An 18,123-nucleotide genomic window follows, 5' to 3' on the forward strand; every position below is an offset into this window, starting at 1 on the left:
AAAAAAAATAAAACACAAAATGAAACGAAACTGAGCCAACAGGTCCTCAGAAGCGCAGAACCAGGCTTCCCGAGAGCAGAACATGCAAGTCCCGGCGCAGGCCTCTGGACACACTTCCAGCAGCCACACCTGCTTTCACCCCTGCTATTCAGTGACCAGGAGCCCAGGTCTCAGAGCCTGCTCTTGGCTTGAACCAGGTGGTGTACAGTTGCACATGGAGGCCCCCAATCAGTGCCACAGGGACCAGTGGGCACCTGTGTGGGAGAGCCTCCCTCGACCCCGTTCTGAACAAGCTCCAGGGGCTCCCAGCAGCACCAGCACGGGTCTCTCAGTCTGACTAAGCACTCAGCATGCACTCACCTTAGAGAAATCGCCTATGAGGTCCCGGGGGTCACTGTCCAGGATGTTCTCAATGGTCCCTCTGGGGGAAGGCACCAGGGATAAAGAGTGGTGCAGAATCTGGAAAAACCAACGAAGATGGACAATGAGTCCACGGCTCTGAGCAGAACTTCGGGGAACGCTCCCAGGTGCGTGCAAGCCGGAGGCTGATACATGAATGAATGCCTGGGTCGAGCAAATCAGTTCTTCCTTGACTGAATGGGGAGTGGGAGTGTGCGCCAGTGTGCATGTGGGGAAACAGCAGCTCAGTGCGAAGGACCTGGGTTCAACCGTAGGCTGACCAGGCTGGCCTCAACTTGTGATTCTCCCGCCTCAGCCACGTAGTGCTGGGACTACACGCCTGTGCCAGCCTGGCTGGCCATCGCTTCTTAGTTTCAGATATCAGACACCTGCTCTGGCTTCAGTTTCTCCCTCACTACCTCTTTGATGATTTTCCACTTATTCATTTGGGTCCAGACTGAAGTAAGGCTCATACCCTGCGGCTGGTTCATGGGAGTAGGGCTCCAGCCCAGGCCTGCACGGGCTAACTGCACCCCAGCCCTGAGTGTGCTGCACCCCTGACCAGCACCCACACTCAGCCTGTTTTCCCCTGCACTGGTGGAAGAACTCGAGCTGCCACCCCATGCACATGGAAGTGGCATCTACCATGTATGGTCTTCCATCCCTCAGGTGCCTGTAAACCTAGACTCCCAAGAGGCTCGATTAGGTCCGGGCTGTGTTTCTCTGGCAATTTTTCATGGGTGATAGTATCTGCTCAGATCAGGGAGCACAGTACGTGGGCAGCTGCTGTTCGGAGCCCAGATTCATTACTTCATCTAACAAGCGTTTCCAGAAGCAATACTGGCTAGGGGACGCGGCGTAGCGCAGACAGGGCTTGCTGAGTGTGTGCCAGCCCGGTCCAACCCCCTGGCTCCCTGCTCTGCACCCCGGCGAGACGCAGTGGTGCCACCCTGCCCGCCCAGTGCTCTAGCAAACTAAGGAAGGAAGATCCCAGGTTTAAGCAACTGACCAAAACCCTCCCTCAAAGCAGGAAGAACTAGGGATGTAATTCAGTCCAAAGGCTCTGAGTTCAATCCTTAGGACAAAAAGAAAAATAAATAAGTAAATAAAAATCTAGCCTTTTCTTTTTTTTGAGAAGACTGCACTAGGTAGCCTAGGCTGACCTCAAGGCCTGTGGCACCATGCCCAACCCCCAAAACACTAATTTTGGAAGTCCCAGAGCCCAGCAATACATTCATAGTCTCCCAGGATCTTGCTATGTAGTTCAGGCTGGCCTTGAACTTGCCAGCCTGAACTACATGATCCTCTTGCCTCCAAGTGTAAGCCCAAGTGCTGGGATTACAGGGGCACACCACCATACAAGCTCCATTTCAGTAATTTTTAGAGCATTTTTTTAATTTTTTATTTTCTTAATGTATTTAGTACAGGATCTCCAGGGTCTCACTACGTAGATTGGAGTGGTAGTGATCCTCCTGTTTTCACCCACCTAAGCACCCAGTCTTAAGCAGTTTTACATACGTAAAATGTAAGGATGCATGGTGAACCGACCAAGGAGTCCAGGCATGGTGGTGCCTGTAATCCCAGCGCTGAGAGGCTGAAAACAGGATCAATATAGAGTCTGAGCTGCGTAGGCCAACACCTCAAAGCAAAAGAGAAGACAGCTTGATGGTCTAAGCATCTGCCTGGCAAGCACAAGGGCCTGGGTTTGGTCCCTGGTGCTGCATGCAGTACAGGCCATCGAGACCAGGAGTGGTGGAACAAATCTGTGGTCCCAGCACTGGGGAGGCTGAGACAAGAGGATCACTACAAGTTTGAGCTGCACAGCAAGACCCTGTGCCAAATAAATAAATGAATAAAAGTTTTCTTTTGTTTTGTTGGTGCCAGGGATCAAACTCAGGATCTTGCACTTGCCAGGCAGGCCCTTATGCCACTGAGCTGTATGTATCTCTAGCCCTAAAGATTTAAAAAAAAACAAAAAAAACCAAAACACCCAAGGATTGAAAGGATAGGGGAATGGGGGAAAAGCTGTATCATGCACAGGTACAAATTCCCTATGATGAATGTGGTCATTATAAGTACCCAAAATGTACTAATAAGACAACTTAGTAAAAAATTCTAGTCTGTTCTCTTTAGACAAAGACAAAGAACAATCTCAGGACAAAAACAAAAACAAAAACAAAAAAAACAGTCCACCATCCAGCTAAAGACCATAGAAAAGATTATAGTCCCGCTCCACCGCTGTGGGGAAGAGGCATTCAGAGACCTCCACATGCCCACCAACTCGCACCTCGCTGGGACCGTTTGCTCCCACCTGCAGGGGCAGGCTCGAGGCTGCAAGGCCCCTGGACAGTCACAGGGGCCCAGGAAAGTCCAAAACACAAGAGATAGATGAAGAAAAGTCACCGTTCATGCCAAGAGCCAGCAAAACCTCTCCTGGAACAGGAGACCACAGATCCCGCACTAGGAACAGAAGCTGGAATATTCTGGCAAGGATCTTCAACAGGTTTCAACCTGCGGGGGTAGTAATACACGGCTTTAACCCCAGCAAGCCCTCGGGAGGCTGAGTTAGGAGGCCCCGCGCAGTCTGAGGCCAGCCTGGGCTACACAGTGAGTTCAGAGCCAGCCTGAACTATAGGGGCTGGGGAGATGGCTCAGTGGAATAAGCGCCTCCCTGGCAAGCGCAAGGGCCTGAGTTCAATCCCCAGTTCCGCCAAAAACAACAACAAAAAAAAAACACCGAACAAACAGAACCAGCCTGACCTATAGAACCACCCTGTCTCAAAATAGACAAACAGCCTTCAAAGGCAATCATGAATATACTTGAAACAAAATGAAAATGGCAAAGACAAAACAGCACGCCTCAGCAGAGAAAGAGCCCCACCCGGAGGCTGCCAGGGGAGTACAGCAGCTGGCCTCACCTCCGGGCCCTTTTGAGGACTGGCCCCAGCTGCGCTCCTCCTCCGCTTTGTGCCCCCCCAGGGGGAGTCCTCCTGCCAGCTCTCTGGTCTCTTCAGCACAGGCCGAGGGCTCAGGCTACACAAGGTGGGGGCATCAAAGCGCTGGCATCGGGTACCCTTTAGGAGAGAAAGACAGCAACATCCTTTGTGAAAAGCTTCTCCACGGGAGTCCAGGAAACCGAAGGCTTCTTTGCATGGTCCAAGGTCACTGGGAGATTGGGGACAGGCCAAGCAAGTCACCAGCCCACCCTGCCACTGCACTGGTGCTCAGCACGTATAGCCTGGAGCCGTGAACTCTTCCTGCACCACAGCTTCGTCTATGGGGCCTAGAGGTGTCACAGGCCAGGCAAGGCCGCTATTTTGGGGTGTCCTCTGGAGCAGCGCAGGTGCCGCGCCACTGACCTATAGCCCTGGACCCTTGAGCAGGTTTTTTGTTTTTTTTTTTTAGAACCAGGGATTGAACTCGGGTCTTCACGCTTGCCAGAGAAGCGCTTATTCCACTAAGCCATCTCCCAGCCCCAAGCAGGTTTTAATACTATACCTCAATCTAGAAAAGCTGGCATGGTTGGGCTGCATGCACTATAAGCAGATGCCAGTTACCAAGACACTGTCACCAAGGGAAGGGGGAGGCGCGGACAGAGCAACAGACCCCCTTTCCTTCATGAGGTCTTCACTTTTCAGGGTACGAGGCCTTCATGCTGAGTTACTTCTCCAGTCTTTTCCCCCTCTGAGACACAGCTCACCAAGTTGCTGAGCTGCAGGGCTAGACTCAAACTCAATCCTGCCTCAGTCTCCTGGAACCAACCAAGCAGCTGAGTTCAGGCCCCAGCTCCACAAAAACAGAACAAAGCCAGCCCTGCCTCAGTCCACAGCCCATCTGAGCAGCGCAGGAAGAGCTGCTTCCCTTCTGCCGGGACCGCCCCCTAGCCCCACCTCAGTGAGGCACACAGGATGAGGGGAGGCTTCCAGAAGCTCACTTCCTAGTGTGCTGCCAGCGATGCCGAACCTGGCCATGGAGCGTGGATGCCCTCGAACTCACTGCGAGCCCTGCTGTGGTCACGGGTAAGTGCCACTATGCCTGGCTCTGCCAGGAAGCACTTGTGAAAGTTAATTTCTCACTGTTAAGATCCCACAAGACTCCCTGGCTCATGATTTTTCCTTCAATAAAGGTTCTTTTTATGTAGCTCTGGTTGGTTTCATATTCACAATCTTCCTGCCTCAGCCTCCCAGTACTGGGATTATCCATTCATGATTTTTTTTTTGAGGGGGGGGTGGAACCAGGCCCTTGGGCAAACACATTCTACTGAGCCATCTCCCCGGCGCCCTATTTGATTTTTAAACCTGACTTATAAAATGGTCCCCTCCCAAGCATTCTTCCGTATATAATTTTACAGCTAATATTATTTGTATTAGTTCAACCTAGTTCCTCAAAAGCTATCCACACTGCATGACTATAACCTACAACCCAGCCTGAGATATAGGTCAGCAGCACAGCACCTGCCTAGTGAGCCCAACGTCCCGAGTTTGATTCCCAGCTAAAAAAAAGAGCTTCTATAATCCATAAGGAGCCCCAAAGTTATAGCACATTTGCATGTTATTTATAACTTAGGTGAACAGCGATCAAAAGGAAAGCGTGGCAGTGCACATCTGTATCCTCAGTATGTGAGAAGCTGAGGCAGAAGGACTGACGTGAGCTCAAGCCCAACCTACACTAGAGTTAGTCCAAGGTGAGCTGGAGCCACCCTCCCCAAAGCTATCAATTTGAACTCGGGACCTTGAGCTTGCCAAGCAAGCGCTTATTCTACTGAGCTATCTCCCTGATCAAAGTTACCACTTTGAATTTGTATGATACCAAGGAGAATATAGGTCTGAATCTACACTATGGTGACAGCCAGCACTCCATTTCTCCGTGTTTGTACACAGGAAAATGTCGCCGTGACAGAAACTGGGGTTTATGATGAACAGACAGGAGACAGATTTTCAGTCAGAACAGAACCATTCTGTGAGATATCATAGCGCGTCAGGTGCTGTGCTGTGGCATACAAGGGACAATACAATGAGCTACAAAAAGCTAGAGGTCTTCAGGCTAAATGCTTCAGATTGGTTTTTTTCCACACTCCCTAGACTTCATGAGCCAGAAAAACACTTGCTGCTCCAAACCCACAGTCCCTGTTTCACAGATGAGGAAACAGGCTCAGGAGATGTAGTCTTCAAAGTCAGTCAGTGTGCAGGAAGCGGAGGTGCTGCATCCGCCTCAGGCTATGCTCAGCCAAGGCTGCCCTGGGGGACTCACAAGATTTGGTGCTCTTCTCATGACCAGGGGAGCGGTCCACAGGCTGGCCATGCATGACGGGGTCTCCTCGTCATTCTGCAGGGAGAAAACTGGCTTTAGGGAGATGTGGGAGTGGCAGTTTGAAACCCATCCAGTATCACAGACACTACACCAGTCTCCCCTGCCCTCACGCCCCACAGTTTGGGGCAGCTGACAGCCTCTGGTGGACGGGTAGGTCTCCTGAGGTCCTTCAGTCTGCTGCCACTTGGCACCCAACCTACACTCTCCTTATGTTTTTGGTCAACTCTTCCAAGGTGAGGAGCAGCACAGGGTGTCCTGTGACCCTCCCAACCCAGCAGGCAGGAGCTGCCTCTCCATGCACGCCTGCTGACATCGTGGGGGTGGCTGGAGGGCAGGAGTGCAGATGCACACGCACAGGGTACCTTCAGGTTCTCTCCATCAAGAAGGTCCATGAAGCCATCATCCTCATCAGACAGAGTGGCTGTCGCAGGTGACTGCGGCATAAAGAAAGGAACCAAAGTCCCTGGTTCACTGCTATCTCTTTCATTTGAGGAAAGCTAAAAGGAAACAAAGAACAAAGAACCAGCTGTTCAGCTTTGTACTGAAGAATTACCACAGAACAGTTTAAGCCTTAGTATTGTGAGGATTGTTCATTCTTCTTTTGTTCTTTTGTTTTGCTTTTTTGTGGTACTGAGGATTAAGCCTTGGGCCTTTACACTGAGCTTTAGCCCCAGGCCCCAGCCCTTTATTATTTTTAAATTTTATTTATTTAGTACAGGGTCTTACTAAGCAACTCGGCCTCTTAGTGATCCTCCTGTCTCAGCCTTCCCAGGGCTGGGATTACAGGTGTGTATGACACCTGGTTTCAGTGGTTGGCACAGCATGCAGTCCTGGGGATTGAATCTGGTTCGCGCCAGGCAGGTGCTACGACTGCTGAACTATCCCCTGGCACCGTTATTTTTTTATTTGAGACAGTCTCACTCAACTGCTCAGGCTGGCTTGAGCTTGGCAAGCTTCCTACAGTACACCTTCCTTCCTTTTTCCGGACATGATCTTACTAATGTAGCCCAGGTTGGCCTCACTTATTATCTAACACAGACCAACTCAAACTCGAGCCTCCTGCCTCAGCCTCCCAAGTGGTGGGATTATTGGCACGCATCACTTATGTCCTTTAGTTACTCCTTTACTTATTCTGCCCCCCCCCCTTTTTGGTGGAACTGGGGATTGAACTCAGGTCCTTGCACTTGCCAGGGAAGCACTTATTCTACTGAGCCATCTCCCTGGCCCTAAAAATGGAATAAGGATTTTTTTTCTTACTCCTCCAATGCCTTCAGGGCACTTTTGGCTGGCTGGAAGGTTGTGGGGATCGAACTACAACAACCTGAGGCTGACAGCTTTGTGGAAGCAGACACTTAAAGAACTGAGCTAGGGCCAGGCTCCCTCTGGCCCCTTTTTAAAAACAGGGTTTCCCTCCAATTCTGGCTGGCCCTTGAACTCACCATGATACTCCTGCCTCAGCCTCCAGAGTGCAGCACTGAGTTTGAGGTAGATCCCCCGTGCCCAATTTTTTTCCTTTTGGAGATGGAACCTCAAACCGACCAGGCTGGCCTTGAACTTCAGAGTTAAGCCACCCTTCTGCCCCAGGCCCTTGGTAGCTAGAGGACTACATGGAAGCATCGCGGCATCTGTGCCCAGTAAGTCTTTCTCTTCTAGAAAACGGATGCTTACCAAAATCTCATGCCTAATCTGACACCAGAACCTAAGCTCTTTGGAACACTATGCCACCCCCCTAGGAGACAGAACTGTTCCTGCAATAAAAATGTCAGACCTATGGTTTTGTTTTGTTGCTCAATCCCCGGTTCCACCAAAAAATTAATCCTCAATATAAAACCTAAAAAAAAGTTGTTGGGCCAGGGAGATGGCTCAGAATAAGCGCTTCCCTGGCAAGCGCATGGGCCTGAGTTCAATCCCCGGTTCCACCAAAAAAGGTAAATAAAAAAAGTTGTTTATTATTATTATTAGCTTTAGAGACAGGGTCCCCCTGTGCAGTTCAGGCTGTCCCTGAACTCAAGGCATTCCTTCTGTCAAGACAGAACCCTCCTGAGTGCTGGGATTATGGGTGTGTGCCAACACACATGGCTAAAGCCTAAAATATTTAGAGGGAAAGACCCCAAAGCAAAACCCCCAAATTACTCATAAATCTACATCAAAAGGGGGGGGGGGCTGGCCAAATAGCTCAGTGGAGGGGCTGGGGTTCGATCCCAGCCCTGCCCATGGGGCCCGCTGAGACGGCAATTGAGACTGGGCGTGGTGGCACACGCCTGCAATCCCAGCTCTTGGGAGGCTATAAACAGGTGGATCACTAGGAGTCAGATCTAGTAGTGAGACCCTGCACATCCTATAGACCCTTCCCTAAAATAAAAATTAAAAAAAAAAAAAAAAATCCAGATAGAATACCGCTAAAACTAAATTACTTTCCAGATTTTAGAAGCTAGAGAAAAGTTAAAAGAGATACTTGCATTTGATTTTTTTAACCGTGACAAGGCAATCCTTACACTAAGTCCCAAAAGGACTCCTTAGGGCCCTGTCACTAGGGCACAAAGGCCAGCCCTGCAGTGGTCTCCAGCTTTCTGAACCGCTTCCTAAGCCCCACCCACAGCCAGGTCACTCTGGGTGACACGAATGGAGCTTGCCAGGGCTGCATGTGCTCCTCCCTAGGGGCATTCGGAGCAAACTGGCAGGTCAAGTACTGGTAACTTTACTGGCGGGGGCCCGCAACTTTTCCCCCTTCCTACAGCAAGCAGTCCTTAAGGAGACATGACTTGGGAGTCCAACAGCAAGGACACAAGAGCACCCTCCAACGTGACCAAAAGCCAAACCAGAGACTAACTTTCTGAGAGCTTTTCATTTCTAACCTTGCCTCTTTCTCCTACCATGAGATGACCAAGGGATCGCAGAGAATGCTGGTGCTTGGTCTCCAGTATGCTAAAGGCAGTCAGGCTGACACCCAGCCCTCACTGTCACCATGTCCTTGGGACCCTAGATGGCTTGCTAAGTGCTAGTCTTCTCTTGGTGTTTTTGGCAAATCACTCAACCCCTCTAATGATTCCTTCTTCATCCGAGGTAGTAACTCCAGGTACCTCGCAGGCCTATGACGACTCATGCGAGACTCCGCAGCAACACTGCTGACCTGCGCCTCAATCCACAAGCCAGACCGGATATGTGTATTTCTGTATCCAAGCACCCAGAAAGACCTAGACACCAAATGTGGTCACTGTGCTCAAGTAGAACCTCCCGTGGAAACAGACGCACTGTCAGCCGACCAGTGCAGACCAGCAGTAGGAAACCAGAAGAAAGAACAATCTGGGACGTAAACAGCTGGAACAAGTGACCCCTAAGACTGCCAAGCAGTCTTTTTTTTTTCCTTTTTGCAGAGCTGGGTATTATGTGTGAGATCTTCAGACTGAGCTACATCACCAACCTTCTGTTTTCTTTCTGAAACAGGGTCTCACTAAGCAGCTTAAGCTGGCCTTGAGCTCACTTTGTGGCCCAGGCTGGTCTCAAACTCACAATGGTTTTCAACCTCAGCCTCCCGTCGCTGAGGTTACAGGTATGCACCACCATGCCCACCCTCTTCAACACTTTTAATCAATTTTTTTTTGAGACAGGATCTCACTGAACTGTTAAGTGGCCCAAATTAAGCTCAAATTTGCAGTCCTCCTGCCTTAGTTTCCGAGTGCTTAGATTATAGGTGAGATATCAGTTCTTAATAAACCACCCTTAAAAAGACAAATAATCTCCAAATAAAATCACTCCTTTGGAAATACTTCAGCACTTAGGGGGCATTGCAAAGAATATGGTTTGCTTGTAATGAACACAATCCTATCCTGGAGACTCAGCCAGGGGGCTTCAGATTCTTCTCCCAGAACAAAGGCCCAGTACTCCAGCAGATCCCCTGACCCAACACTCCTGATTCTCCCCATCTGCTCTGCAGATGGCAAAAATACCAAGAATGCTTCCAAATATAAAATAAGCAGTTAGTACTACCTTATCTTCAGCCTGGGGTCAAAAGGCTGCTTTCCCTGGGTGTGGTGGCCCATGACAAATCCTTGTGAAGCCAATGTAGGAAGACAGCTGCCAATTAAGAGGCCACCTGAACTACACAGTGAGACCTTATCTAAAAACAAAACAAAAAACCCAAAAGCAAACAAAAACCAAAAACCAAAAAAAAAAAAAAAAAAAAAAGGTGCCTTTCCGTCCGTCCACCAGGAGCCAGCACACGTACCATCCGAGCCGGGGCAGAGTTCTGCCTCTGTGTGAAGAGCTCTTTGCCCTCCTCACGTCCACGGGAGTGCAGGCAGCCACGGGACGAGGGTCTGAGTGGCTTCTTAAACTCAAAGGCTTCCTGCAAGACAGTGCAGTTCAGGCAGCTACTGTTCACGGAAACCAGCTCGAGGGGCTTGGCTCTGACTTGAGGGGAGAGGCAAGGGGAGGGGCGCTGCTCGGCTCTGCCCCACCAAGCCAGGTGCATCTTGGTCCCCAGGGACACGGTAACAATTAACAAAAATGAGGCAGCATCTTTTCCATAACAGTATTTCCTAATGCACAGTATCTGCCAAGGGCGTATGTGGAACACAAACTTCTCAAAATCCACATCACCTCAGTACACTGCTGGTGAACAGTCTAAACTTTGAACCCAGGGGCTGGTGAGATGGCTCAGTGGTCTAAAGCACCTACTTAGAACAAGCTTAGCAAAGCACAGGGACCGCGGCTCAATCCCCCAGCACCACATGCCAGCCAGCCCCGCCCCCTGGTGGGCTGAGCTGGCCACACACACACATAAATAAATAAATAAAATTAAACTTTGAACCCAGACTTATAGCTGCTTGAGGATGGCATGTTTTTTACTCCTTCCTACCTGCAGGAGACGTGTTTTTCCACTCAAAAAATTGTCACTGTGCTGGTGTTAGTGCACACCTGTAACCTCAGCTTTCTAGAGGGCTAGAACAGGAGGACATGATGTGTGAGCCCAGACTAGGAAACAGCCAGCAACCTGGTGAGTGTCCAAAAATCAAAAATAAAAAAGGCTTGGGATGTAGCTCAGTATGAACACTCTGGGTTTAGACATTGGTTCTGGAAGAAAGGAAGAAAACAAAATCGCCAAACAAAACTCCCTCCAGGTCTGTTTATTGCGGACACTTCTCTCACGAGGTGGGATGAAAGCCCCGTGGGACAGGAGGCTAAGAGGGTTCCACTCGTTCAAAAGCACTTTGTGCCCCCATCCCAACACAAGCACAAGAACGGGTTCCTTTTGGTTTTGAAGACAAGGCCTCATTACGGAGTCCAAGTTGGCCTTGAACTCAGCAAATCTCCCGCCTCAGCCTCCCGAGTGCTGGGGTCTCGGGCTCACAGGCGTGCACCACCACAGGCTGACAGATTTGTTCCTACATGAAGCAACAGCTAGAATCAGTTTCTGTAACTGCCAACCAAGTACTTTTTGTGTACTAAATCACTTAGCCTACAGACACATCCTGACTGCCCTGTGGTACAGAATAGGTCTTCAGGCTAAATGGTATGCCCCAGTCACCCAAGGGGACAGGACAACTGCAGAAGATGCTCCTCGCCACCAGTGCCACCAGTGCATTCTCCCAGTGTGGATAAGCCTCGCTCTGGGAGTGCAGCCTTGGCTCAGTGTAGCGCCACAGAGGACAGGCGCTGAGGCTAGAAGCCATCTCCATGCTTGTCCTCCACCACAGCCCCAAGGCCAAACCAGACAGTCAGGAGGGTCTGTGGAGGCAGACAGCTGTATACACCATGAGACTGTAAGGTCAGTGAGCCGTAGAACCGTAACAGGGAAGAGGGGGGAAAGAAAAACCCATCTGTAATTCCAGCACTCTGGGAGGCTGAAGCAGGAGGGTTTCCAGGTTCAAGTCTAGCCCAGGCAATTTAGCAAGACCCATCTGCAAATTTTAAAAAGAGATGGGCAGGGATGTAGCTCAGTGCAAATATCCTGAATTAGGTCTCCAGCATTGCAACCTTCATTTTTTGGATGCCTGTGTAGAACAAAATCACCCTTATCAGATCTTAAGAGGGGATCAGGGCTGGCACCACACATGCCTGGCATCTCATCCCTCTGGGAGACTCGGGCAGGACAATCTGATCTGAAGTTTGAGCCCAATCTGGGTAAATTAGCAATTTAACAAGACCTTATTTCATAATAAAAAATAAAGGGTTGGAAGTGCAGCTCAGCGTGAAAGCCGTGTTTAATCCCCAGTACTGCAAAAAGTAAAAAAAGGAGACCAGACATGGTGGCACACGCCTATAATCCCAGAAATCTGGGAGGCTGACAAACGATTTATAAATTTATTTATTTATTTATTTTGCGGTACCAGGGATTGAACTCAGGACCATGTGCCTGCCAGGCAAGCATTTATTCTACTGAGCTATCTCCCTGGCCCCTGTAAATTTAAACCTAGCCTGGGCAACTCAGTGAGACCCTGTCTCAAAATAAAATACAAGGCTGGGAAGACAACTTGGCAGTCTAAGCGCCTGGACATAAGTTCAACTACTCCTGATAATGCAGGGAGGGCCTCTAAACTGGGCAGGTAGTAGAGCATGCCTGTAATTCCAGTACTGAGGAGGCTGAGACAGGAGGATAGCTGCAGAGTTCAAGACCAGCCTGGGCTACAAAGTGAGCTCAAGGCCAGCCAAAACTACACAGTGAGACCTTGTCTCAAAAAGACAAAAATAAAATAAAACAAAACAGAAAGGCTAGGAATGTAGCTGAGCATGAAGGTCCTGGAGTCCCACCCACTGATAGGTTCTGGCCCTAGTATGAATTGCTAAAATCATCATGGTGGTCTTCTAACATGGCTGAAGCCCTTAAAACAAAAGCCCATCTTCCCAAAACCACCTCCCCCTTCTTCTCCAACTCAGCCCAGGGTGCAATTTCCTTTCACCCCTCCCGCAGCCTCAGGGAAGCCCCCACTCAGCTCCTCAGGGATATCTAAACATCCCCTCCAAACTCCACCCCTGGCAACAGGCCATGAAAGCCTCAGCCTGCCTTTGTTCCAAATGAGAAAATTCTTTATCCTTCCCCACATTCTCTGCGTGTCCTCAAAGAAAATAAAGATCCTTCCTTTTTTCTGAAAGCACACATAAAGAAAAATGGACCTGTTTTTCTGCTGTGCTGTGCACCTGAAAAAAACCTATTACCCACTACCCAGTACCAAAGACTAAAGTAAAATTATAAAAGAAGCAGGCCAAGGCCACCTCTTCTAATTGACAGAGCTTCACAGGCTTCCCCCGCCAGGTCGGCACCCAGGCGCCACTCACATTCTCCTTGTTTTCATCCTGGTCAATGAGCTGAAAGATGTCATGGTCACCACAGTCAGAATGGCTTCTCTTCAGAGCTGGGCTACATCCCAAGAGCTTCTGCTGAAGTGAAGGAAGGAAAGCACACATAAGGAAGAATGGACTGGAAGACTAAGCTCCTAACTGGGGGGCAGGGCAGCTGGCTCTCCACAAGGAGCAGTCGTAGCTGAACAGGACAGGAAATGCACCCAATCTCACAAGGCCCAAGCCCTTTCAAAGCTAGTTACAGTGCCACCTCCACCCCGCAAGGACATTCGTACAAAAACTTCCTGGTTGATAAAACTGACGGAGGACAAAGTCCTAAAGAGGCAGCCATTACTCAGCTGCTCTGGAATATCCTAAGTGCTTCTAAGACTGCAAAATAGCAGCTTTCCCTTCCTCACTTGAGCAGGAAATGATGGGCATTAGTTCAAAATAACCAAGAACTAACTTACAGGTAGGGAATGTATTCTTCTCAGGGGATTCCCAAGGCTAGAATAAGACCAGAAGGTAAATAATTAGAATGAGAGCATCCCAAGAGGTTATGCATATATATTAGCAGACACACAGTTTAGACTGAAGCTGGGGTGGGGGGGTGTTAAACAGATTCCCATTTTACCAGGAGATGGGAGAAAGGACTTCCTTCAGCCCAAACATGAAGCTCGAGGTAAAAAAGCAAACCAGCTGAGGGGCTGGGGAGACAGTTCAGCAGCGTAAGTGCCTGCCTGGCAAGTGCAAGGTACTAAGTTCGATCCTTGGTACAGTGAGAGAGAGAAAAAAAAGAACAAACCAGCTGAGCATGCTAGCACACACCTGTAATCCCAGCAATAAGAGACTGAAGGTGTGACTGCAGGCTCGGTCAGCCTGGATAACTTAATAACTTAAGAGTCTGTCTTAAAATTTTTAAAACGGGGTGGGGATTGTGACACATGGCTGTAATGCCAGTGCTTGGATCACTGCTAGTTCAAGGCTGAGCTGAACTACACTACACAGTGAGACTCTATAGCTCAGTGTGAAGACCCCCGCTTCAATCCCCAGTACCAAGGGGCGTAAAAAAAAGGACAAAAAATTTAGTGACCTAACACAATAAACCTCATCCCTTGAGTACAACTTATTTATTTTTGCGGTACCAGGAATCAAACTCAGGACCTTCCACTTGCCAGGCAAGTGCTTATGCTGCTGAGTTGTGTCCCTGGCCCCAGTTTAGCAATTTAATTAATGATGGGTCATCTCAAAAAGACTTGGAGTCTTCTTTCTTTAAAGTACACACATTCTCTTGCCAGGTGCGGTGGGGCATGCCTATAATCTCTGCACCCGGGAGGCTGAGGCAAGAGGACTGCCACGAGCCTGACTACACAGCCTGACTACCAGATCTTTAAAACCAAAAGCGCACATTCTCTTAAGGTTTTCAACATCAGAAGGTAGAAGGGTTTAGGTTAGACCCACAAACACCTAAATTACAGCTAAAATGAAGGAGAAAAAGTTCTCAAAGGTGCTAACACAAACTTCTCATTCTCAAGATGCTACTGTTCTAGGATCCAGGCGTCTAGAACAGCTCACTCTAGGGCTCCACTCCAGCACAGCAAGAATTTCACTTTCACATTAAGGAAGGTTTCTAAGCAAAGATGTTTCAAAGCAGTGAATACTTACTTTTCTTTACTGTCCAAGGGCCCAGGAGAATCCAGACAGAAACCTGTGTGGGAAAAGAAAACCATTGCTCAGGAAATAATGCACACAACACTATTTCTTTGCTAAACTAAATCCATACCACCTTTATAGTATTCAATGATTACTTTACTTGGAAAATACTGGCAAGACAAACACACTTGGGGAAAGGCTAAATTAAATTGTTTTACAGCATAATTGTTTGGATAGCCAGGTAAACCACCCAAACTTTTAATGAGTTCCAATTATGGGGAAAAAAAAAACAAAAACAAAAACCCACCATTTTTCTTGCAATAATCTTGATTTCAAGTATTTTATCAAATTATATGTCTAACTGGAGGTTATGAAAAGCATAAACTATTTGGGTAGGGTGGTTCACTGCTTGTAACCCCAGCACACTGGGAGGCTAAGGCAAGGAGATCGCAAATTTGGGGCTAGGATGTAGCTCAGTAGTAAGTTCAATCCCCGTACCACCAAAAAACAGCAACCATTCGCCAGGTGCGCCAGCACATGCCTGTAATCCTAGCTATACAGGAGGCTCAGGCAGGAGGACCCAAAATATGAGACAAAACCGTGAGGCAGAGGCAGGGAAAGATCCTTGGGCCACAATGTGCTCAAGGCCAGCCTGAACCACATAGTGAAACCCTGTTTCAGCCCATCCCTATTACACCCCTAAAAAAGGCCCTATACATACTAACTACATTTTAGGGCTTCTGCTCTTGGCGGTTTCCTAACCCATGTACCAAACACCGCATCTGTGCGAGGCTGCATCGATATGAACTTAGCAGCAGCAAAAGCTGAACGGCCCATTTCCTCCACACTTCATCACTGAAATGACTTGATTACACTCCCGATGCTCTCATCCTCATTATAACCCTTGAGATTCTCTCGGGGCTGGGGAGATGGCTCAGTAGAATAAGCACTTGCCTGGCAAACATAAGGGCCTGAGTTCAATGCCCGGTTCCAAAAAAAAATTCTCTGAATGCCTTCCAGTTCTTGGTTTTTTTGTTTTTTGTTTTTGGCGCCATCTCCCCTGGCCCCTCACTTCCAGTTCTTGGGTGAAAGGACATTTCCAATTTCCAGTACAGCAGCCCACATAGCAGACACGTGGTGGGTGAAGACTAACAACAGGATGTCCAAAACCCAAGCACTCAGGAAACTGAGGCAGGAGGATGGAGGCCAGCCTGGACTACACAATGACAACATAGCAAGGTCTTGTTTCCAAAAACTCAAAATACCTGAGTCAGTTGATTCAGAGGAGCCCATTCTCTGCAGACTGCTATTTTTCGCCTCCAGTGACTGCTCACACTCGCTGAAACCAAAAGGAACATTTCCTGTGAGCTATTCCCAGGACACAAGCTAAAGGTCACACGCAGGTGGGCCGGAGAACAGCCAGGCTGTCAGAACCACCCTAATTTCTCTGCCAGGCCACAAGACCCCATTTTGCCACCCTGAGCACCTGGTGAGCGTGGCCCTGGGCCACATGGAGAACACAACGAAGATGGTCAGTGTTGGAGTGTTCTTTAAGTAAGAGCCCATGCTCTGAGTGCAGTGCTGGGACAAGCTGCAGAAGGTACAGGGGACCGGAGGCTTTGCTTTTAGAGAATGGGGACCAGATCACACCTAGGTGTCAGAAAATGAGATGCCACTGCTGGGGAGCCAGCTAGCTCAGAAACACTGTGGGGTGCACTCTGGGGCGGTAAGACGCGCAGAGAGATTTCCACCAGGGAAGATTAAGCAAAAAGCGTGGGCTAAGGGTCACAGAGAAGTGGACATTGGAAACGCGAGGGGCCACAAAGATCTGGGTAAGAAAACTGCAATTCCCTTTGTTGGGAAGGAACAAAGCTCAGGGAAACCACGGTCCGGCGCGTGGCTCCGCTGGGAGAAGTGTGGCGATGGCCAGGAGCTCCCCGGACAGGGCCGAGGCCACAAATGAGCGGAGAGGTGACCTGAGGACGCAGAGATCCCTCCCTGGGCCTGGCTCGGGCTTGAAGCTCACCCCTGGGTCAGCACGGTGCCCTTGGCGACCCGCCACCCCGCGGGGGTCCTCCCGACCTCTTACCTGCCCAGGCCCTGCAGCTGGTCCATGGTGACCGTCAGGTTGGTGACAGGCGAAAGCCCCCCGGCCACCGGCGCGCCCAACAGCGGCCTGGCGGCCGTGGGCGACACAGAAGAGGGGCTGCCGGCAAAGAGCAGGCGGCGGCGGTGCGGGGGCTCCGGGCCCAGCTCCATGGCGGCGCCGGCCTCCCGGCTCCCGCTCCGTCCTCTGCGTCCGCTGCTCGCCCGCGGCTCAGAGCCCTACGCGACCCTGCGGTTCCGGGACGCAGCGGCCACGGGCAGACGGCGCGGGCGGGCCGGCGGGCGGGCGGGGATCCAGCCGCAAGCTCGGGGCTCCGCTCTCGCCCCGCGAGGCCAGGCGGGCGGGCGGCGGCAACCTGAAGACTAAATCTAAACAGGCGATGCTGGCGCAGAAGAGGAGCGGGAGAGATCCTCGAAGCAAAGTCTCCGCTCCAATCTTTTCACGTTTCTCACGCCTTTGCTCCTGTCCTGGGTCGAAGGAAACTCGCCGACCTTCGCCTCTGTCCTCTGCAGCCCAAGTGGCTTTTCGCGGTATTAGCTGCTTCCAAGGGACCGCCACTGCCCCGCCCCCCTATCCTAGTTGGCGCCAAACGGAATTCACCAATCAGGAAGCAATTTTTTCTCCTGTCTCTCGAATGGCAGCTAGATTGGACCAATGAGAGTGAAAAAGGAAGGAGCTCCTGGTCCTCGGCCGGGTCAGTCACTCGGCGGAGGGGCGGGACCTGGGGGAAAAAGAGGGGGTCGATTTGAGCGGGGCCCAGAGGTCAATGAAACTCCCAGAAGTCCTTGGCGCGGCGCAGCACAAGGCCGAATGTCGTGTCCCCGTTGCATGCTGGGAAGTGTAGTTCCCACCCCCTTAGGCGGCTGCGCCTGCCTCGCGACCCTTAAAGAACGTCAAGGGGGAGTTCATTGGACATAGCCTTGGCTCTGACGTTAGCCATACAGTACTATGGATTAGGATCCCGAGGTCTTATTTCTGGAATTATTTTAGGTTTTTGATAGTCCTGGGGATCAAACCCATAGGCGCTCCTGCCACTGTGCTACATTATTAGTCCTTTTTTTGTTGTAATTTTTGAGATAGGGTCTTGCAGAAACTGCCCAGGCAAGACTTGAACTTAGTCGATTCTCTTACTTCAGCCTCCTGAAATGTTGGGATTACGGTGTACAGCACTACACCCAACTAATTCTGCATAGATCCTGCACTGCAGGATCTGCTTTCCGCAGTGGACATGAGCTCTACCGTCTGGCCTGGGCTGTGGGCTTCAGCATTCTTTGCTCTTGTCCAGAAGCCAGGTGTGGTGGTGCATGCCTGTAATCCCAACCCTCGGGATGCTGAGACAGGAGGCTTGTCACGGGTCATGGTGAGTTCAAGGCCAG

The 18,123-nt window shown here is 50.1% G+C and overlaps 1 protein-coding gene across 4 annotated transcripts in view; it reads right to left on the reverse strand.

Annotated features, from left to right (window-relative positions):
- The window catches only part of Cdc25a (cell division cycle 25A), a 20,676-nt gene extending 3,374 nt beyond the window's left edge, over positions 1 to 17,302 (reverse strand). The window contains exons 1-10 of one of the 4 annotated variants that reach the window (XM_023700790.1): positions 16,730 to 17,302; positions 15,906 to 15,979; positions 14,653 to 14,695; positions 13,458 to 13,494; positions 12,985 to 13,083; positions 9,935 to 10,054; positions 6,072 to 6,206; positions 5,650 to 5,724; positions 3,318 to 3,473; positions 361 to 459 (exon numbers count right to left, since the gene is read on the reverse strand). In XM_023700790.1, the coding sequence (XP_023556558.1) occupies positions 361 to 459; positions 3,318 to 3,473; positions 5,650 to 5,724; positions 6,072 to 6,206; positions 9,935 to 10,054; positions 12,985 to 13,083; positions 13,458 to 13,494; positions 14,653 to 14,695; positions 15,906 to 15,979; positions 16,730 to 16,899 (1,008 nt within the window). In that variant the 5' untranslated portion in view covers positions 16,900 to 17,302. Of the gene's footprint in view, positions 1 to 360; positions 460 to 3,317; positions 3,474 to 5,649; positions 5,725 to 6,071; positions 6,207 to 9,934; positions 10,055 to 12,984; positions 13,087 to 13,457; positions 13,495 to 14,652; positions 14,696 to 15,905; positions 15,980 to 16,729 lie in introns of all 4 variants that reach the window. The other 3 variants (XM_004640697.2, XM_023700791.1, XM_004640698.2) reach the window with 3 other exon arrangements.
- Between the last annotated feature and the right edge of the window lie 821 nt (positions 17,303 to 18,123).

Source organism: Octodon degus, unplaced genomic scaffold, assembly GCF_000260255.1.
Source record: "Octodon degus isolate 3935 unplaced genomic scaffold, OctDeg1.0 scaffold00126, whole genome shotgun sequence".
NCBI lineage: Eukaryota > Metazoa > Chordata > Mammalia > Rodentia > Octodontidae > Octodon > Octodon degus.